This window comes from Dreissena polymorpha, chromosome 1 (assembly GCF_020536995.1).
Source record: "Dreissena polymorpha isolate Duluth1 chromosome 1, UMN_Dpol_1.0, whole genome shotgun sequence".
Classification (NCBI taxonomy): Eukaryota; Metazoa; Mollusca; class Bivalvia; order Myida; family Dreissenidae; genus Dreissena; species Dreissena polymorpha.
The window spans coordinates 148,904,412-148,927,205 of NC_068355.1; the positions used below are offsets into that span (position 1 = coordinate 148,904,412).

A 22,794-nucleotide genomic window follows, 5' to 3' on the forward strand; every position below is an offset into this window, starting at 1 on the left:
GAAGTCTTTTGAGCAATTGTTTGTTATTTACATAGTTCATGAATATTAATACTAATTTTGTTTGCTCTTCAGTACATATTGACTTTGTAAGTATATTGGACTAAATATAAATTATGTAAACTGTTGCTATAAATTAATCTTATATAAATATGTTGCATTCATTTTTGTTCCTTTACAAGATAATAAATGATGTAATACTTTCTTTGTTTAACACAAAAGATGTCTTTGATGTGCAGCTGGACATGTGATCTTATTCAAACATTGCTTAATGTAAATCTTGAACACCACCATAATGTTACTGATCAATTTGTAAACACTGTAAATAAGGATTAACACCTACAGCTTTGCCAGTTTATTACTCTAAGACATGACATTGCATAATGTTTATCCAAAGAAGACCATTGATGGATAAAAAAACTGCCTGCGCACAGGTGGAGGCCATTGCTGTGTGTCTTATATATGCAAGCTTACATCTTGATAATAAACACCTTCAATGGAGCTATATGGTGCCAGTAAACTGTTGATATTAATGGTTCCAAATGGTCTTCAGTGAAACTGACAAACTGAAAAATTATTATAAATATGTGAATATAAGGATATGTAGTTTTGATTTATACGTTGTGCAATAGTGTTTTAGAAAGGATATAACATTCTTTTTTTCTGTTTGCAGTATGTGATTATCAGAATATATACAAATATATTTTAATTGTGAGTGTTAAGCTTATTATCCACTTAAAAATGCTTGTTGTTTTTTTATTTATAATAAGTTGTAAAAAGAATAAAATGTTCCAGTTAAATTATTAACTCCAAGGCATCTAAATTGCTCTCATAATAATCTGGAAATTTATTTTATTAAACCTGTCACCGAGATTGGAAGAGCTTATAAATAAGGCACTGTCAATTTCTTTAGATTATGGAAAATTGCTCGATTTTGTGAACACACAATGATTAATATTTCTGTACAATGTTTGTTGCTGCATTTCTTCACCACAACATGACATGTCATTCAACATGCACAATAAATTGTAGCTTACAGATCATTTGGTTGCATTTTATGCAATGTTTGCACATAACAATTAATTTTGCATCCTGCATTAACCTGATAAATGTATGGATTATTTTGTCAAGGAAGGACAGCAAATATTCTGTTTAAGTATGCAGGTATGACCTTTCCCTTAGCAAAAGATGTCTCCTGGCTTCTTTGATACGTAAATCAATCAATACCTACATGAAAACCATCAGGTTGTGTCTGAGATCATATGTTGTCATCAGTGTTTTTATCAGAATGTAAACATAAGTGATCTAGAAGGATTTACAAAATAACATAAGGTATTTTGAAGAGCAATTCTTTTAAGTTTGGTATCATCAAAGGACGTCACAAAATATATGTGTAAGGAAAACAATACTCTGGTTTTGGTTTGATACATAAACATGAAGCTTAATATTTCATGAAAGTGGAGATGCATGTTATTTTTCAAAGAGGATTAAGAATTCATTTTATAATTGTGACTTAAATCGGGACCAATTACTGATCAAAAGTTCTCAAACGCTTGATAAATGACATCATTCATTAGTTCTGACTTTACACAGCTAAAGACTGTATGCAGCGGCCGACAGTGGATAAAATTGTTTTGACTTTACACCATTAAATAAGAGCAACATTTTGCATTTAACGTATAATACAACAACAATAAGATAATTAATGTCTCTTTGTTGATTATTAAAAATTATAGTTATGGTGTATATTTGTTGTGTACTTGTGTACAATTTTACTGTCGAGAAATGATGGAATAATTTTTTTGCGTCTTTAATAGGGACTTATAATTCCTGTGATACAATATTTGTTTAAAAATTATTTTTCTTGTTCTGTTTTCAATCTTGTTTTACTCTATTTCAAGCAACTTAATGCTTTTTTCTAAAATTTAGAATACACATGTTAAAATACTATTATTTTCTACCAAAATGAAAGTTGATTCTTTGTAAGCAGTCTCAATTTTCAATTCGAAGTCTTTAAAAAAACAAATTAAGAATCAATCCCTGCAGGTTTAATGATTTAGTGGGACTGAATAAAGTTATTACACTGTCATTCATTTCAAAACTTTTCATACTGAGATCTTAGCCATTCATGTAACATTGTAACAAAGACGTTTATATCATAGATAGAAAAATATGATAGCATTATTCCTTGGTACCTTAAATATGATAGCATTATTCCTTGGTACCTTGAGAACATATATCTGATTAGTAAGCCTGCCTACGCAATACTAAAAAATCTAAAAAGTGAGGTGTTTAAATTGATTATGCATCAGACAAAGTAACTCAAACAAATGTTCAGAGCTGGTGACAATACTTGTGTAATCTCTGGCAAAGAACTTGTGACAGAATTGTACACAAGTGTCCAGGGTTTGCTTAAAAAATGTTGTTGCAAGGATTAGTATAATTTTTATATCTTACAATTATGATAAAGCATTTTATTTGGAGTTAGATAATTATGGAATTATAAAAGAATGTTAGAACATTGTAGCATTAATTTACTTTATCAAGATACATGATTTGGATGAAGTTAAGACTATAATCTTGCAAAATGATAAATTAAATTTCCGGGACAATGGAATATCTAGGATTGCTAAATGACAGACCATAAGTGTCTGTATTCTCACAAGACACATTGATTGATGTTCAGTTAATTGGTAAGACATTGGAGAATGAAAAATGTGGTCCTGAAAGTGACATGACACAGGATACTGATCACCGGGAGGATTGAACAGTGATTGATTATTGAAGAGTGGTGGATTGAAGACATTGTATATGCCTGGAGATAATATATTCATTAATGAAGTCATAATGTATTTTCAACGCAGGATAAGCATCGAAATAAGTTCTTTCAAAACATTGCCTGATAAGTTCTCCCTGGACACCAACACTGAGGTAAGTAAATTGCTGCATGCCATCTGCAATCTGTCCAATATTGTATTCCTCTTCTGTCAATTATCACTTTTCCACTTCTTAAAATATTTTAAGTATATTTCTTTGTCACTTAGAAAAAGATCGCAGAACAATATTTATTCAGGTTGTGGCAAGAATGTTAGGTGTATACTTACATAATTTTTATTAGGCGTAATTTGTATTAAACTTTTGTAGCAGACAATCAATGAGTTTAGGTTGGTAAGACAAATTATCTTCAAATAGAAGTGCCATCTCATGGGGTTGAAGAGCCCTGCCTTTCAAGCTGCCCAATTATTCTGATAAAATGGTTTAATATTAGCCTACTCAAATGTCAAATTACACGAAGTTCGATTTTTCAATAACTGAATGTTTTGTAAAATTCTTCAATCAACGCCAAATGACTGATCAATTTGCGTTGAATCATTCAGGTTTATAGTTAAATCATTTAAATACTTAATTTAACAAAATCTAAATGTTAATACAGTCACTCCTTTAATACAAATCATGCAAGTTCTGACCTTGTCACAATGACACCAAAACAGTGGGTCTTCAGCATGATGTATACCCGCCATTTCAAGTTAATGTTGTACATTCATATAATTATTGATGTTACGGCTTATAAAAAATTGTAATGCAAATTAATTCATAAGCCAAATATTTTTCCCTGTTCTGAATTTCCAACATTAAATCACCTTTCATATACATTTAAGTGTTTGTTCAACTGAAGACAGAGAGCAAGCAAGATCCATTCTTGACACTACCTTTTTAAGTGGAGATATGGTCAAGGGTCATCTACTATATTAACTATTGTTGTTCATGTTTATGGCGCACCAAAGAGGTCGAAACATTAACTTCTGCTGCAGCAGAAAAAATGCTGCTCGAGCAGCATTTATTTTTAGAATAAGCCCTTGAACCCGTCAGCCAATCAAATCTGAGCTTACAAACAGACGACATAAGCTACCTCTACGGAAACAAAAAAGACCTTACAATAACTTTAGAAATACTGAAACGAACTTATAATCTGTGTTTTAATCAATTATTATTAAATTCTCATCCTTTTTTCGTAGTTGTTATTTATTTATTTTCAAATCGTTTTGTGTTATTCACCTCGGCACCATATTCACACTTTAGAATCATTAAGTAAGTAAATCGATAGAAACAGAGAACCCACAACCATTCTGTTATCAGTCATCATCGTAATTTCTGCACAAGTTTTAACAGCCGTTAGACATTTATGATCGATTTTCTTATTTAGCGAATGGCAACAACTTTATGATAGACTATTTCAGCTGAAATATAAAGCATTTACTGCATGTCAATGTTAAACTTTAAACAGGTCCTCACAAAAACTTGCAGAAGATGTGAAACAGGCGGCAGCCATTTTTTCCAAACAAACCAGGTTTGCAGCAAATGGCAAATATAACAAGAGTTCTGATTGGCTGATGCCATAATCTTAAAATAAATGCTGGTGGAGCAGGATTTTTCTGCAGCAGCAGAGTTAAAGTTTCGACCCCTTTGGTGCGCCATACATGTTTATTGTTGGTATTTTGGTGACCCAAGGGTCACAGTCTCACTCCAAAAGCCTCCCTTTAAAATCACAAGAACATTATCTTTGGACTTTGTATTAGAGGAAATGTTATCTATGAGAAAAGCTTAACAAAAGAAGATTTGGGTGGATATGATGAAAAATTGAAAATATGTTAGAGTAATTTGCCTCAAAGTTACCTTTAGTCTATATCGCAGAAAAAGCACCATGTATAAAATAAAACCATAAACACAACAAGGGCAGAAGTCTTTTGATGATTGAATTGTAGAAAAAAATAAATACAAACAACAACAAAGGATTTATTATATAAGTTTTACAACCATATGCTATTATACTTTTAGCAATCACCTACTGGTGCATAACTTGTATGTCAAATACATTTCATGCATTCTATTTTACAAAGTTTATTTTCAATAATATTTGATACCTTTTAACTAACCAACTAGTTATATCACATGTTATTATACATAGTAATATTTATTTGTATAACCATTCTTATGGTTGCAACAGGCCAAAGTTTTTTTCTTTGAGATGTTGTATTATGAAACTGTTTAATGTTGCAAAATGTAATGATATTGTTTAATAGTGAAATGTAATTTCAGTAATATTACCTAATTATGGCAGGGTTACAGGCTATCAGTGAGTAAAGCTGTAAAGTATATCTTGACTGTTCTTGTTCATTGTAAACAGTCGTGATCTCAAGAAGCTAGCTCTACAAATATTAATTGAAAGAAAAGCCCTACCAAAGTACAACCAATATTTGTACATGCCTTAACGTGATGTTAATAAGCTTGGTGAAGGTGCTATAATACTCCACGTAAAGTCATTTGTCTATGAATGGGCGCAATATATCAGGTATCATGGTATTTGCAAAAAGGAAATTTATTTCTGAAATATGACATTGAAGTAAAGCTCTGGCATCTAGTGGAAGATAAAAAGAAGACCTTATCATTTCATGTGTTTGATTTAGTAGTGAACAGTTAACATCAAATTAACATCATAGTAAGCCCAAACCAACTTTGATGTAATGCTAGGTGACCTAATCTGGTAGTTTTTGAACTAGGGATGTTAATTTGTTTTGGCCTCTGTATGGTTCATTTTCAACATATGAAATTATGAATCCATGGATCCATTTGATGGTTTCTTCTCTTCAAAATCTCTTGAATTTAATCTTTTTGACTTGAATCAGTTACATTATCAGAGTCTGTGGAAAAAGTAATGAAAACCAACATCACTGAGAGGAAAAGCAATAGACACCATAACGGGTTACCTCAATTTAGCAGAGAGGTCTGTCGTATGACATCAAAATGATGTTCTGTATGTTGTTTGTGTCAAAAAACTGTATCCACATTATATCTCCTCACTGGAAAGTTAAGTATGTGAGCTGCTTAGCAAGGTAGTGCTGTTGTACCCTGTGCAGGTTGGCTGGAAAGGTCCCTTTAAGTATGTGAGCTGCTTAGCAAGGTAGTGCTCTTGTACCCTGTGCAGGTTGGCTGGAAAGGTCCCTTTAAGTATGTGAGCTGCTTAGCAAGGTAGTGCTCTTGTACCCTGTGCAGGTTGGCTGTAAAGGTCCCTTTAAGTATGTGAGCTGCTTAGCAAGGTACTGTGCTGTTGTTCCCTGTGCAGGTTGGCTGGAAAGGTCCCTTTAAGTATGTGAGCTGCTTAGCAAGGTAGTGCTGTTGTACCCTGTGCAGGTTGGCTGTAAAGGTCCCTATTAGTATGTGAGCTGCTTAGCAAAGTAGTGCTGTTGTACCCTGTGCAGGTTGGCTGGAAAGGTCCCTTTAAGTATGTGAGCTGCTTAGCAAGGTAGTGCTCTTGTACCCTGTGCAGGTTGGCTGGAAAGGTCCTTTTAAGTATGTGAGCTGCTTAGCAAGGTACTGTGCTGTTGTACCCTGTGCAGATTGGCTGGAAAGGTCCCTTTAAGTATGTGAGCTGCTTAGCAAGGTAGTGCTGTTGTACCCTATGCAGGTTGGCTGTAAAGGTCCCTTTAAGTATGTGAGCTTCTTAGCAAGGTACTGTGCTGTTGTACCCTGTGCAGGTTGGCTGTAAAGGTCCCTTTTAGTATGTGAGCTGCTTAGCAAGGTAGTGCTGTTGTACCCTGTGCAGGTTGGCTGGAAAGGTCCCTTTAAGTATGTGAGCTGCTTAGCAAGGTACTGTGCTGTTGTTCCCTGTGCAGGTTGGCTGGAAAGGTCCCTTTAAGTATGTGAGCTGCTTAGCAAGGTAGTGCTGTTGTACCCTGTGCAGGTTGGCTGTAAAGGTCCCTATTAGTATGTGAGCTGCTTAGCAAAGTAGTGCTGTTGTACCCTGTGCAGGTTGGCTGGAAAGGTCCCTTTAAGTATGTGAGCTGCTTAGCAAGGTAGTGCTGTTGTACCCTATGCAGGTTGGCTGTAAAGGTCCCTTTAAGTATGTGAGCTTCTTAGCAAGGTACTGTGCTGTTGTACCCTGTGCAGGTTGGCTGTAAAGGTCCCTTTTAGTATGTGAGCTGCTTAGCAAGGTAGTGCTGTTGTACCCTGTGCAGGTTGGCTGTAAAGGTCCCTTTAAGTATGTGAGCTGCTTAGCAAGGTACTGTGCTGTTGTTCCCTGTGCAGGTTGGCTGGAAAGGTCCCTTTAAGTATGTGAGCTGCTTAGCAAGGTAGTGTTGTTGTACCCTGTGCAGGTTGGCTGTAAAGGTCCCTATTAGTATGTGAGCTGTTTAGCAAAGTAGTGCTGTTGTACCCTGTGCAGGTTGGCTGGAAAGGTCCCTTTAAGTATGTGAGCTGCTTAGCAAGGTAGTGCTGTTGTACCCTGTGCAGGTTGGCTGGAAAGGTCCCTTTAAGTATGTGAGCTGCTTAGCAAGGTAGTGCTGTTGTACCCTGTGCAGGTTGGCTGGAAAGGTCCTTTTAAGTATGTGAGCTGCTTAGCAAGGTACTGTGCTGTTGTACCCTGTGCAGATTGGCTGGAAAGGTCCCTTTAAGTATGTGAGCTGCTTAGCAAGGTAGTGCTGTTGTACCCTATGCAGGTTGGCTGTAAAGGTCCCTTTAAGTATGTGAGCTTCTTAGCAAGGTACTGTGCTGTTGTACCCTGTGCAGGTTGGCTGTAAAGGTCCCTTTTAGTATGTGAGCTGCTTAGCAAGGTAGTGCTGTTGTACCCTGTGCAGGTTGGCTGTAAAGGTCCCTTTAAGTATGTGAGCTGCTTAGCAAGGTAGTGCTGCATTGTTGTACCCCCTGTGCAGGTTGGCTGTAAAGGTCCCTTTAAGTATGTGAGCTGCTTAGCAAGGTTGTGCTGTTGTTACCTGTGCAGGTTGGCTGGAAAGGTCCCTTTAAGTATGTGAGCTGCTTAGCAAGGTAGTGCTGTTGTACTCTGTGCAGGTTGGCTGTAAAGGTCCCTTTAAGTATGTGAGCTGCTTAGCAAGGTACTGTGCTGTTGTACCCTGTGCAGGTTGGCTGGAAAGGTCCCTTTAAGTATGTGAGCTGCTTAGCAAGGTAGTGCTGTTGTACCCTGTGCAGGTTGGCTGGAAAGGTCCCTTAAAGTATGTAATCTGCTTAGCAAGGTAGTGCTGTTGTACCCTGTGCAGGTTGGCTGTAAAGGTCCCTTTAAGTATGTGAGCTGCTAAGCAAGATACCGTGCTGTTGTACCCTGTGCAGGTTGGCTGGAAAGGTCCCTTTAAGTATGTGAGTTGCTTAGCAAAGTAGTGCTGCATTGTTGTACCCCCTGTGCAGGTTGGCTGGAAAGGTCCCTTTAAGTATGTGAGCTGCTTAGCAAGGTAGTGCTGTTGTACCCTGTGCAGGTTGGCTGTAAAGGTCCCTTTAAGTATGTGAGCTGCTTAGCAAGGTAGTGTTGTTGTACCCTATGCAGGTTGGCTGGAAAGGTCCCTTTAAGTATGTAAGCTGCTTAGCAAGGTAGTGCTGTGGTACCATGTGCAGGTTGGCTGTAAAGGTCCCTTTAAGTATGTAAGCTGCTTAGCAAGATAGTGCTGTTGAAACCCTGTGCAGGTTGGCTGGAAAGGTCCCTTTAAGTATGTAAGCTGCTTAGCAAGGTAGTGCTGTGGTACCCTGTGCAGGTTGGCTGGAAAGGTCCCTTTAAATATGTGAGCTGCTTAGCAAGGTAGTGCTGTTGTACCCTGTGCAGGTTGACTGTAAAGGTCCCTTTAAGTATGTGAGCTGCTTAGCAAGGTAGTGCTGTTGTACCCTGTGCAGGTTGGCTGGAAAGGTCCCTTTAAGTATGTAAGCTGCTTAGCAAGGTAGTGCTGTGGTACCCTGTGCAGGTTGGCTGGAAAGGTCCCTTTAAGTATGTGAGCTGCTTAGCAAGGTAGTGCTGTGGTACCCTGTGCAGGTTGGCTGGAAAGGTCCCTTTAAGTATGTGAGCTGCTTAGCAAGGTAGTGCTGTTGTACCCTGTGCAGGTTGGCTGGAAAGGTCCCTTTAAGTATGTAAGCTGTTTAGCAAGGTAGTGCTGTGGTACCCTGTGCAGGTTGGCTGGAAAGGTCCCTTTAAGTATGTGAGCTGCTTAGCAAGGTATTGCTGTTGTACCCTGTGCAGGTTGGCTGTAAAGGTCCCTTTAAGTATGTGAGCTGCTTAGAAAGGTAGTGCTGTTGTATCCTATGCAGGTTGGCTGTAAAGGTCCCTTTAAATTTGTGAGCTGCTTAGCAAGGTAGTGCTGTTGTACCCTGTGCAGGTTGGCTGTAAAGGTCCCTTTAAGTATGTGAGCTGCTTAGCAAGGTAGTGCTGTTGTACCCTGTGCAGGTTGGCTGGAAAGGTCCCTTTAAGTATGTGAGCTGCTTAGCAAGGTAGTGCTGTTGTACCCTGTGCAGGTTGGCTGTATTCAAATAGCTATGTACCTCAAGGTTTCAGAGGTTGACTGCACTAATGATGGTTGTTAAATGTTGTGTCATTTCAGTTGAGCGAGACCCAAGATTATGATGAGAAGAAGAAGATACGACTGGCCTTGAGGCAGCTGAGACAACACAACAGAGGTAAGGTGTAACTTAAAACAAAATCATAGTAGGATGCCACAATATTTGACAATGCTAAGGATATTTGTTGGTTTCTGTAGAATTTAATTAGATAAATAACTATTTTCATGAGTGGTGAGCAAAAAGGTTTTCAGATAAAAGGAGAAAAGATAGTCTGTTACCAGCCAAAATCATAAGTGTGTGAGTTAGTTCTCAAATGGGTACCCGAAAAAAACCTGTACTCGTGAGTCAAATAAAATATCCTTGTCAAAGTTTCTGCGAACGTAACTGGTTTGGGGCACTAGTTAGAAAGAAGAAGATTACATGTTTGAAGTGTACCTGTAGAAAGATTAGACAAGTGCAGTAAAAATATATTCTTTTTTTTATTTTGAGGATTGTTTCCAATCCAAATATTCATAAATAAATAGAAGTGACCCATAAAAAGCATTAATTTTGATTATTATCTGTTATTTAAATAAAATAATAACAATGTTTCATACAGATACCTGCATGTTGACAAAAGTTGAAATGGCAGTAAGAGCTAATAGTAAAATTGTGAGGGGTCAAAGTAAAAGAAGCTTAATTTTTCTTCAGGATATATATTGTTTATATATTTCTTGTATTGCTTTTCCAAGTAAGTAATGTTTCAATAAAGGTCATTCTTGATGTACAAAACTAACATTTGCTGATTGTGCTCAACAACGTTGTGTATACCTAATAACTATTATAAACGTATAATGTACGCTGTTCAGCATTTCATGAATGATAATTAAATAAATCAAACTAATATAAATAATAACAGTCAATGTAATCTGACTTTTCACTCAATTTAACAATTAATGTGCTAAAATATGTTATGAAAATTAATTTAGTTATATTAAAACTTACCAAATATCTGACCGGACTGGAATTTTCTTGGCTTTTTCCCCCTGACCCGACATGAAGAATATTTTTTACCAGTTTGCGCCTTAGTGTTAGTTCTAAAATAACAATTTAATATGTGTGCATTTATTGGACTCAATAACAGTAGTCAAAATAGTTTCCTCATGTCCTGAGCACATGTTAACAAATTTGGCTAGTTAGCATTGTGAGAAGATTTAGGTTTTTCACCACATTCCAAATATCTGAACACTTCAGGTTCCAAGTGTCAGGCATTTAACAAGTCTTTAATAGACTAATTTGTCTTTCTTTAACAAATTGATGTTTGTTATCCTGTATGCATCAAAAACAAATGTGATTTCGCTTTTTGTTCTTATTCGGTACTTCACAAGCCAATTATGCATAATTGGCCAGTTGTTGGCTGCCAAAATTGAATGGGTGACAAAGACACATTATAAATAACCTTGTAGACCCATCAAATACTTTATAGTATAACAAACATATATTTATTGTTTACAAAATTAATTGTACTTAAGATAATGGAAATACATGTTTTTTATGACAAAAAACTATCAAGATTCTATGTGTATTTTTAAGAATATCAGGTCTCTATAGAAACACCACAAAGACAATGTTAATATCACATTGGTTTGAATTATTTAAATGAGCTGTACTTTTACAAGACCTCATGGCGACAGGAATGCTGAACAGACTATTCCAAGTTGTACATGCTGCAGCTGTGCAAATAACTCCTGAAATGTGACATGGACTTAATCACTGGGTGGCATTTGATAAACATGGCAGTACTGGTACAATTTGACCTCAAATTATGTTGCAATGTTCATAGCAGAGATTTTTGAATTCCCACTTGTGTATAATGATGTTACAAACAAATTCTTAAAGTGCATCTTCATTGACAAACATTACATATCATAAGTCATGCAAGGAATATGTAATATTAATTTTATTACCCCAGCCCATTGAAGAAGCCAGTTCATATTGCTTTGCACCTTCAGTTTGCATCCTTGGACCAATTGTTTCCAGGCGATACCTAGAGAATGTTAAGACCTTAAAAATCATGTGTATTGTTGTGATGAATACTTAAAGAAAGGAAGATACAAATTGATTTCAAGTCCCAGGTCAAGGTCCAAACAGCTTATCACAGTAAATTGCTTTCCACACCATACATTGAGGATTCTTTGACCTATGATCTTTCAAGTCAATATAAGGACATTTTGGAGAAAGGGAAGAGGCCTGCAGATTTTGAAGTCACTTGGGCAAATGTCAAGGTCACAGGGGCATGTAACAGGAGTTGATTTTGGCACTATATTTTAAGAAGGCTAAGACCTACAATCACGCAAATTTTTGTAGTGGTTACATGGGGAGAAAGAAGATTTGTTTTTGTTTTGAAGTCACTTGGTCAAAGGTCAAGGTGACATGAGCTTGTTTGTAAACGTTTTTACATGATAATATTGAGAACTCTTGAGCTTAATTATCATATTGATTGATATCCTACATACGTGATTAAATGGTTATGGGTATTTTGAATATATATTCACTGTAAACTCAATAAATTATTTTCTTGTAGCTGTGTAACAAATCACATGTAATGTATTGAGTCTGTGGAGAAGGAGTTTCCATTCTGATTAACAACACTCCTACCTCACAGATCATGTACTTATTAATGGCTGCCAACAATACATTCTTTATTTCATTCTGAAGTGTGTGATTAAATAAACAACACGGTACTCCATATTGTCACATTAAACAGTACTTTTTGGGGGTATTTTGTAAAAAATAATATGTTATCTACTTTGTGTATGCAGCTCATCTTAGATTGAGGAATGTGACATTTACCATGTAATGGGAATCTTCATGTGTAATCATTTAATAAAGATAGTGGGAAAATCAGGTTTATTGTATAAAATGTTTCAAGTGACATTGGAAACAATGGAATGTTTGCCTTGATAAGATTATTCTTCCTCTAGTTATGAAAGGGTTATATTTTTAATCCAGCATATTGGTTTGGCATGAATTTGATTAATTTCCCACCGGGTAATGTTAATAGAGGTCTGTTCTTTCCAATCCAGGTTTACCATACCAAGTCTGTTTCTGACTTTGCTGAATCTCTGTAATTCATTCTGTAATGATACTATGTTTGACCTTCATGAATGGTTCACAGGTAGATTGCCCTGTGATTTTGTAATGAAATTAAATGTAAATGATCCAAAATGCTTTTCACAAAAAAAGTGCCAATTTAAAAAAAAAGATTAATGTATTTTAGTATTGTCAAGAACATAAATGTAACATTTATTATATAATCATTTGATATTGTTCCCAATGCATGACTGATGATTAATCACCTAATTTGTATGCCCATCTTCAAAGAAGAAGGACAATATTGTTTTGCTGGCTATCTGTTGGTAGATGCTGTTGACCAGTCTGAATGTTGGTAGACCAGTTCGTTTCCGATTAATAACTCGACAACAAATTGACCAATTGGCTTGATACTCCACATGTGCATTGGCCTTGGACAGTAGATTACCCCTATTGAAATTGGGGTCACTAGGTCAAGGTTGATATCACACTAAGTGTGAAAATAATTTCCAATCAATAACTGGTCAACACACTGACCGATTGGCTTGATACTTCACAAGTGCATCGGCCTTGGACAGTAGATGACCCCTATTGAAATTGGTGTCACTAGGTCAAACGTCAAGGTGATTATCACACTAAGTGTGAAAATAGTTTCCAATCAATAACACATCAACGAATTGACCTATTGGCTTGATACTTCACATGTGCATTGGCCTTGGACAGAAGATGATCCCTATTGAAAGTGGGGTCACTAGGTCAAAGGTCAAGGTCACTATCACACTAAGTGTGAAAATCGTGTCCAATCAATAACTTTCAACGAATCGACTGATTGGCTTGATACTACACATGTGCATTGGCCTTGGACAGTAAATTACCCCTATTGAAATTTGGGTCACTAGGTCAAAGGTAAAGGTCACTATCACACTTAGTGTGAAAACTGTTTCTGATCAATAACTCATCAACAAATTGACTGATTTGCTTGATACTTCACATGTCGATTGTCCTTGGACAGTAGACGAACCTTATTGAAATTGAAGTCACTAGGTCAAAGGTCAAGGTCACTATCACAAAATGTGGTTTCTGATCAAGAACTCATCCATGAATGGACCGATTGGCTTGATACTTCAAATGTGGATTGGCCTTGGACAGTAGATTGCCCCTATTGAAATTGGGGTCACTAGGTCAAAGGTCAAGGTCACTAACACACTTAGTGTAAAAAACGTTTGCGATCAATAACTCAGAAACTAATTTACTGACTGGCTTGATACTTAACAAGTGCATAGGCCTTGGACACTAGAAAATCCTTATTGAAATTGGGGTCACTGGGTCAAAGGTCAATGTCAATAGCACACTTAGTGTAAAAATGGTTTCCTATCAATAACTGATCAACCAATTTCCCGATTGGCTTGAAACTTTGTATGTGTATTGGCCTTGGACAGTAGATTACCCCGATTTAAATTAGGGTCACTAGGTCAAAAGTCAAGGTCACTGATACACATTTGGAGAACAATCATTTCCAATCAATAACTCTTAAACTGATTAACCGATTGGCTTTATTCTTACTATGTGTATTGGCCTTGGACAGTAGATGACCACTATTGAAATTGTGATCACTAGGTCAAAGGTCACTGTAACACACTTAGTGTGAAATTTTTTCCCATCAATGACTCTTCAACTGATTCACTGATTGGCTTGATACTTCACAAGTTCATTGGCCTTGGGCAGTAGATGACCCCTATTGAAATTGGGGTCACTAGGTCAATGGTCATGGTCACTGGCACAATAAGTGTGGAAAGCGTTTCTGATCAATTACTCATCAACTTATTGACCAATTTGCTTGATACTTCCCATGCTCATTGGCCTTAGACAGTAGATGACCCCTATCAAAATTGGCGTCACTAGCATCACTAGGTCAAAGGTCAAGGTCACTGTCACAATAAGTGTGAGAATCAATAACTAATCATTAAATAGACCGATTGGATTTATACTTCACATGCGCATTTGCTTTGGACAGTAGATGACCCCTATTGAAATTTGGGTCACTAGTTCAAAGCCCTGTTTGAAGCCGGGCATATTTCTCCAAGGCATGTTTGTCCGAGAGTGGTTTTTACCCAAGGGATATTTGTCAAAGGGTTGTTAGTCCAATGGCTGGATAATTTGTTCGAGAGTTGTTTGATCAAGGGTTTTTTATTTCAGGGGGTATTTGTCAAAGAGTTGTTAGCCCAAGGTTTGTTGTATGTCAAATGGTTGTTTGTCCAGGGGTTGTTTGTCCAGGGGGTGTTTGTCCAGGGTTGTTTGTCCAGGGTTGTTTGTTTAGGGTTGTTTTTCTAGGGTTGTCCAGGGTTTTTAGTCCAAAGTTGGTTTTCCAGAGTTGTTTGTCTAGGGTTGAATGTCCAGGGTTGTTTGTTCATGGTAGTAATCTCAGGGTGTTTATCCGGGGGTTGTTTGTTAAACATCATAATTATGTTCCTTGTTTGACACATCAGAACCTACACACACACACATGCAATCGTGTAGGGTGCAAAATGCAGAAATGCTTATATTGTTTCCTTGAAAGTATGCAAACAAACTTCTTACTTGTATCTGGTTTGTAACCACTTTAAGGTTCAAGGACATAAAAAATATAATTTAATAAGTGTGTTTTCATAATAAGTTCTTACTTAAAATGGTATGCAATTTAATTAGTGTTTTTTGAAAATGCTCCTTTTTTTAGACCCCTTGGAGTGACAATATCAAAGCAAGGCCAAAAACAGACATACTCTTGTCTTCTTAGCTTTTATGACCATCTTTCATCAGGTCAATTTGAGAACTCTTGAAAAAAACTGATAAAGGAATAAGATTTAAACTATCTCCTTATATTGCGGGCAAGGAATCAGTATCACCATGGGGTAGTGGGTGTTCAAACAAACATTTTCAAACCTAAATTTACAGCAACTGGTTAAAGTCATATATTTCTATGTTGTAATAAAGTGAGGGTAGGATTTGATCTAACCCCTCCAGGAAAGCCCTCTGTTTGTCTTGCTTTCAATATTTGGTCAATTTGGGTGATAAAATCTACTTGATGTTCACTGTTATTAAAGGGACAATGAAACTGTTAAACAATTCAACATTTTACACTAGAAATCAGTGACACCATTTGATAAACAGTGTGACAAGTTTTTGCTCATAAAATCTGCAAAATAGTATCATCAGCTTTAATGCTATTTTTTTCATCATCACAATTACTGTTAGAATGTTTTTCTTTTTTTATTGAGGAACCTCTAATAACTTCATTCTGCTATTACAATATAAGTCATTTATATTCATTTATAATGACTCAGTTCCAACTTGCATTCAGGACATTGCCTCAGGGCTTTTGCATTAACGCACATGCTTTGTTGAAAAATTAAAATTGCAAAAAATGATGCAATAAACATTGTCCCCCTAATAATACATAACAGAATCTGTGCTTTCATTTTTTTATTTTGTAAAATAAAGTATCATTCATCTGTATTGTCTTTCATTTTAAAGTTTGATATATTTACATTCCAAAATGCGTCTATAAAGATTTCATGGGGATCAATCATTTTTTTGCAAAATTTTTATTTAGAATTTCAACTGACATTGATGTAAAAAAATTAGCATGTTGTCAACAAAACTTCTCTCCCTTTAACAGTCTTGCATGTACCTTGCAATTCTTCAAGTCCTGTAAATTAGTGGTTGAATGTTTCAGGTGTGGTTAATTTGACAAAAATTATGATCACCAGGTTTATTATTATCTCTAGGTTGGTTTTGTTACATGTAATTGTTGAAGGTTTCTCTAGCATGCTCATTGAATCTGTTATTTTTTGGAATGGAAGTTGGAAGTTAAAATAATGTTCATGAGACAATATGAAAATAAAACAACAGTAATAGTTTGATTGTGAATACTGGACTGTTTGATATATGGTATGATTTCTTAGCCATTATTAACTTGAGCATATAAAAGGGAATTTTAAAATTGTAAGCTTTGAATTGCCCTGGTAAAATTGTTATGCTCAGTTTAAATAATGAATGGTTTATTGTGTGAAAAAATCACTGAAGTAGCTTGAAGAGGTAATTTTTATGGCCTCACATTTTTATGGCCATTAAAAGTTCACCCATCTACACCTTAGTCACCTAACAGCTAGATTCTGATCTTCCTTAGATAGCTTGATTTTGATCTGCCACCCTTCTGGGGGGGATGTGGTAAGAGGCATAAGTTCACCTTTTTCAAATCAGGGCAGCCCAGTGTGACTTTAATTGGATTATTTCATACATGGATTCATTTCAAGCATCAGTGGGAATTGATATGACACCTACCAATAGGTACACTATGGTACAGTTATGACAGTAAACAGTCTTAAATAATGGCTGGCAACTGAGGCTGGTTGATGGTGTGTATCCTGGATTACTTACCGCGCTGTCCTCTCTGATGACTCTTGTATCCACTGCTGCTTCTGCTGCGGTGTAGAATTGTCCAACATACATTTTCGTGGTGTTTGGAAGGAATTCTTGCTTAATTTGAGGTGATGTTTAAGTGTCTTATGTTATTATTTGATTTATGACATAGGTTTATAGGGGTAAGAGTTATAACAATGTTTATGATGCACCATTATTTCTTACTATGTATAGTGCATTGACTGTGGATTTTGTTCAACATGTAAGTAATAAGTAAAGTTAAATACATATGCTTTCCTTATTTCTTACAAAACAGGTTATGTTTGCATTTCATTGTATGTGCTGTTTTATAGGCAAATCAAGTGATCGTGTTTCTAATTTCTCCAGCAATTTATATGTATTGTTCAGTGAATGTATGATTTTTTAAGGTCAAGAAAATAATTGAAGACAATATGCATATCAATGGTTAAAGTATTGCAGACAGTTATAAATTATCGGCTGCACATAACTAATAGAAAACAGTACATCTTATTTTTGCAATAAATGAAGGACAACTAGGTTGTTCATCAGAATGCAATTAAAACATAGTCAATATTTCATGATGTAAAAACATGTACAAAGTTAATTTTAATGCAAAGCATTTGGTTGGAAATTTAAAGCATCATATATGTTGCATGTAATTATTTACAAATTTCTTACATGGTGTTGTTGTACTGAAGAATCTTTGAAAATGGAAACACTTATCAGATATTTGGAGCTGCGCTGTGCCCTATACAGGCATTTAAGGTTTTATGGTCTCATTTTATGGCAAAATACTATTGTGGTGATAGCCAGTCTCCTGTAACAATCTTGGCTTCCATCATATTCATCTCTTCCTATACAATTTCAAACAAAATGTTGTGAAAGCAAAGTTAAAAACTCCAAAAATGATATTACTTTTCTGCTTAGTTCAGAGGTTGAAAACGTAGGTGATACCTGAGTTATTCATAATAGCCATTATGTGTAACCTAATATAGGATATCACATTTTTGTCAAGTGCATCTGGAATATGAAACCTTTTTGTGCTGAATTTACAGTACATGGAAATGATTAAAGCTCCTGACAAATGTGTTGCTCTCAATCATTTTTTGACATTACACCTACAATGTAACCTTGCAGTACTCCTTTTTATGGTTTTTGCTGGGTTTATTTCCATATTTTCTCAATTTAGCAGTTGGTTTACAGGTTGTCGCTTTAAGAAATAATCAACAATGATTGGCTACAAAAAAATCTGTCAAAATATCCAAAACCAGGTCATAATTGTTCTACTCAGAAATCCTTTTTTCAGCAGAATGCGCCCTGTATATTGCTATAAAACAACCAGTCCTGCACTTGTGTTTTCTGTATACAAACAGCTGTAATGTACAATGAAAAGAATAGTTGTATGTATGCATGATACTGTATGTGCTCAACATTTTATAGAGATTGTTTGATGCTGATTGAAGTTGTTTATAATACTGGTCTACCACATTGACCTATTATGCAAATGTCAATGTAACCTAATTCTTGTTGTGTGAGTTTATATCATCATAACATGCTCATGAATAATTATGTAAGATTTTCTGTTCTACAAACCATGTCAGCTTTAACTTCCTCACTCTGTCAAAAATGAATGTGATATTCAGTGTGTGGCTATATTTTATTGGAGATAAAATAAGTTTTGATTGAAAGAAAATTTAAAGAAATGCCATATCAGCAAACAAAGATACCTGTGATGAATGCAGTTTGGATGCAGTTGTGTGCATTTTGTAAGAACATACAACCATATTGTAAATGGAATACAATAGAGCATGCAATCTACTTACAGTTTAAACCATCAAAATGTATAGAACAAGTGATTGACAAACATCATTCAAAAATGGGTCTTGTCCCATACATCGCACGCATAGATCCAGACCAGCCTGCGCATGCACACACAGTGCTCAAAAGCTCACTGTCCATCATTAAGTATCGAAATCTTGCATGACTTTATAACAGACATCAGCACGCAAACAGTCTCATGAGGAGCAGAATTGGCCGTGTATGGCATAATACCCTTTTTTGCATGACACGGTTCAGCAGCTCTAATCATATTTTACTGCAAGTATTTGTTTGGAAGTATGGTTACTATAAACAGCAATGGAGATTTAATACAAAATAATAATAATAAAGAATATTAAGAACTGAATTAATACCATTTGAAACCATTAAATCATTATTTGTTTAGATGCTCAAAGGTGAAAAAGTGTTGATGTTTTGAAAACCATTTGTAAAATGGCACATTTTTACTACCACACAGCATGATAAAATAGGAGCTTTCTGTCCAGCCTAATAGAAATTACAAAAAATGGGTTCTTTTACATCTTCATACACCCAATGAAAACCCATGCAACCTCATATATGAAATTGAGTCCTTATGCAAATCCCTTTGTGTTTAAACCATTTTAATTACAGAGATGAAAAAACTATCTCAAATGATGCCGTTTCTAAATCTAATATAGATTCTTATACAAAATAATATTTGGAACACTAAACTGGCTTATATTGTTATTGAACCCTGCAGTATTCATTGTAAACTGAAATGAAATATATATATTTCAAAGGATAGCAGTTTCCAATGGTAAACATACGAATTTATCTTGAAGAAATGTCATTACAAGTTCAAATTGTTTTGTCAGGTATAACTATAGTTGGTGAAATGGATTAAGTTTATTTAAAAAAAAGGTTTAAAGACACATTGAGGTCATAATACCATTCACTTATGACCAAAACATAACGCATTTGTAAGGTTAAATTTCACTTAAATGCGGATTCACAGTATATATAATTGCCTTCAATAAAGGTTTTCAAAGCTGCTTTTATATTTACTATGGGAGATATACGTTAAGCCTTAAATATGGAAAAACATATAGAATTTTTTAATTAATTATGGAATGGCTGTGTGTGAATATGAACAGTGATAATATGTGGTGGTCTATCATAGACTAAAAATAATTCTCTTTTTTACGGTTAAAAAAATATCATTAATTTCATCATGTTTGATGGCTTTGTGTCACAATGTTTAATTGTTGCATTGTGAAACTTGAATGGTTGTCATATCACACAGCTTTCAATGACAGGTACAATTTAAGTACTAATGAAGTATCATCCATGCAGAGTAAATGATATTCCACATAATAGAGCAAATTGTTTAAGTATACTATTAAAATTTTAATTATTCATTTAAAAGCTAGAATTTAAAGTATGTGTTTTTATTAAGCAATAAAAATCAATTACCATCCTTTATTCATACAATCAACTTGTATAATGATCTTTCCTGGTACTTCAAGGTTTACTTCTGAGTAATAAGGTGAAATGTTTGTGTAGACCTGCAACAAAATTCCCCAAAAAGTGTCAACTCATGAAAATGTTTCAAAAACATTATTTGCCACACTTGCCCTCCATTAGCATTGCTATTAGGTTTGAATATGGCAAAAAATGGATAAAAGAAGGCACTAAGATAAAACACAGATAAAATATTGTATTCATATTCATCCAAAATTCTGGAAAGTTTGTAAGATGTAAAGTTTCTCCTAAAGATATTAACAATAAGTGGTGTATGAGGGTTAAAGTAGCTCATCTAGTGTAAATATCAACTGATTATATGCAAAGGATTCTAAAATTAAGACCCTGAATGAGGTTATAGTTGGTCTAAATGGTCATACTACCTATACTGGAATAATTATTAAAATTAATGTACCATAATAATATATGAGTTTGAGATTATTTTAGTTGTGTAGCTATGTGTGAAGAATGTTGCTAGTGCATTTACATTTTGTATATTCAGCGTATACTTGCAATAAATTCAAGAAAAATAAATTGCAGAACCGTACTCTCTTGTAATTGCCATTTGTTATTCCTATTTATTTTATGCTTTCCGGTGGTTTATAGAGAAATATCAGTGAACTAAAACTAATAATTTCACTGTTTCAAACAATGAAAATTATCAGTGAAAATTATCGATAATTTTCACTGTTTATGTTAAATGACGTCATTTTTTGACGAAATGACGTCATTTTCCCAGCGAAATTCTTTAGTTAAACTCTTTAACAATGTATATAAACTGTGAAAAAAAAGCATAAAATAAAAAGAAAATTTGTTGGGTTCAGTGGATTATCGATTTTAATTCACTCGTGATCATATAAAATATATATTTTCACTCGTGGCTGCGCCACTCGTGAAAATATTATTTTCTATGATCACTCGTGAATAAAAATCGATAATCCACTGAATCCAACAAATATCCTATATATTGTATTTTGGACTTAAAAGAAAACAATTTAATAATGTTAAAATCATGTTTGAAAGTTTGAACTCGCTTTAATAATTACTTGTACAATTTTTAGAACAATATTGAAATATGAATTTTAAACAAAAATTGCATGATAATAGTTGTAAGCTTCATTAATTCAAGCATTTGGATCATAATCATTATGCAGATGATAGAAAATAGTGTAAATAGGCGGATGCTTATAAAGATTCCATAGCTACTTATGGCTTGACATAATAAGTGGATGAGTGATCTAATGCTTTGACTGGAGAAAATAAATCAAGCAAAGAGAATGCGGATTATTATGAAAAAATGTAACCTAAATTAATTACTGATGTTTTTTTTAATGCTCCAGAAATCTTCATTTTATTAGCTCATCTATTTTTTGAAAAAATAAATGAGCTATTGTCATCACCTTGGCGTTGGCGTCAGCGTCGGCGTCCGGTTAAGTTTTGCGTTAAGGTCCACTTTTCTAATAAAGTATCAATGCTATTGCATTCAAACTTGGTACACTAACTTACTATCATGAGGGGACTGGGCAGGAAAAGTTAGATAACTCTGGCATGCATTTTGACAGAATTATGTGCCCTTTTTATACTTAGAAAATTGAATATTTTGGTTAAGTTTTGTGTTTAGGTCCATTTTATTCCTTAAGTATGCAACACTTACTAACAATCATATGGGGACTGTGCAGGCAAAGTTATGTAACTCTGACTGGCATTTTGACAGAATTATGTGCCCTTTTTATACTTAGAAAATTGAAAATTTTGGTTAAGTTTTGTGTTTAGGTCCATTTTATTCCTTAAGTATCAAAGCTATTGCTTTCATACTTGCAACACTTACTAACTATCATATGGGGACTGTGCAGGCAAAGTTATGTAACTCTGACCGGCATTTTGACAGAATTATGTGCCCTTTTTATACTTAGAAAATTGAAAATTTGGTTAAGTTTTGTGTTTAGGTCCACTTTATTCCTAAAGTATCAAGGCTATTGCTTTCATACTTGCAACACTTACTAACTATCATAAGGGGACTGTGCAGGCAAAGTTATGTAACTCTGACTGGCATTTTGACGGAATTATGGGCCCTTTATACTTAGAAAATTGAAAATTTGATTAAGTTTTGTGTTTGGTCCACTTTACCCCTAAAGTATCATAGATATTGCTTTCATACTTGGAACACTCGCAAACTATCATAAGGGGACAGTAAAGGACAAGTTGCATAACTCTGGTTGTCATTTTTACGGAATTATGACCCTTTTTTGACTTAGTAACTTTGAATATATGGTTAAATTTTGTGTTTAGATCCACTTTACTTCTAAAGTATCAAGGCTATTGCTTTCAAACTTCAAATACTTTCATGCTATCATGAGGGAACTGTACCTGGCAAATTGAATTTTACCTTGACCTTTGAATGACCTCGACTCTCAAGGTCAAATTATTAAATTTTGCTAAAATGGCCATAAACTCCTTATTTTGATTAGGTTTGATTGATACTTTGACAAAACAACTCTTACCTGACAAACCACAATAGACTCCACCCAAACCATCCCCCAACCCCAACCCCAACCCCCCCCCCCCCCCCCCTGCCTTCCACCCCCAAATCCCCCCCCCCAAAAAAAGTTTTTTTTTCTCTTAAAGATCATCTAATAAATGACCACCACACCCTAACAC

General features: G+C 35.1%; 1 protein-coding gene across 9 annotated transcripts in view; it reads left to right on the forward strand.

Annotated features, from left to right (window-relative positions):
• LOC127855107 (muscle M-line assembly protein unc-89-like) overlaps nucleotides 1-22,794 on the forward strand; it is a 190,624-nt gene that overhangs the window by 105,468 nt on the left and 62,362 nt on the right. For all 9 annotated transcript variants that reach the window (XM_052390504.1, XM_052390534.1, XM_052390478.1 and 6 more), the window contains exon 5: nucleotides 9,366-9,441. In XM_052390504.1, the coding sequence (XP_052246464.1) occupies nucleotides 9,366-9,441 (76 nt within the window). The remainder of the gene's footprint in view (nucleotides 1-9,365; nucleotides 9,442-22,794) is intronic.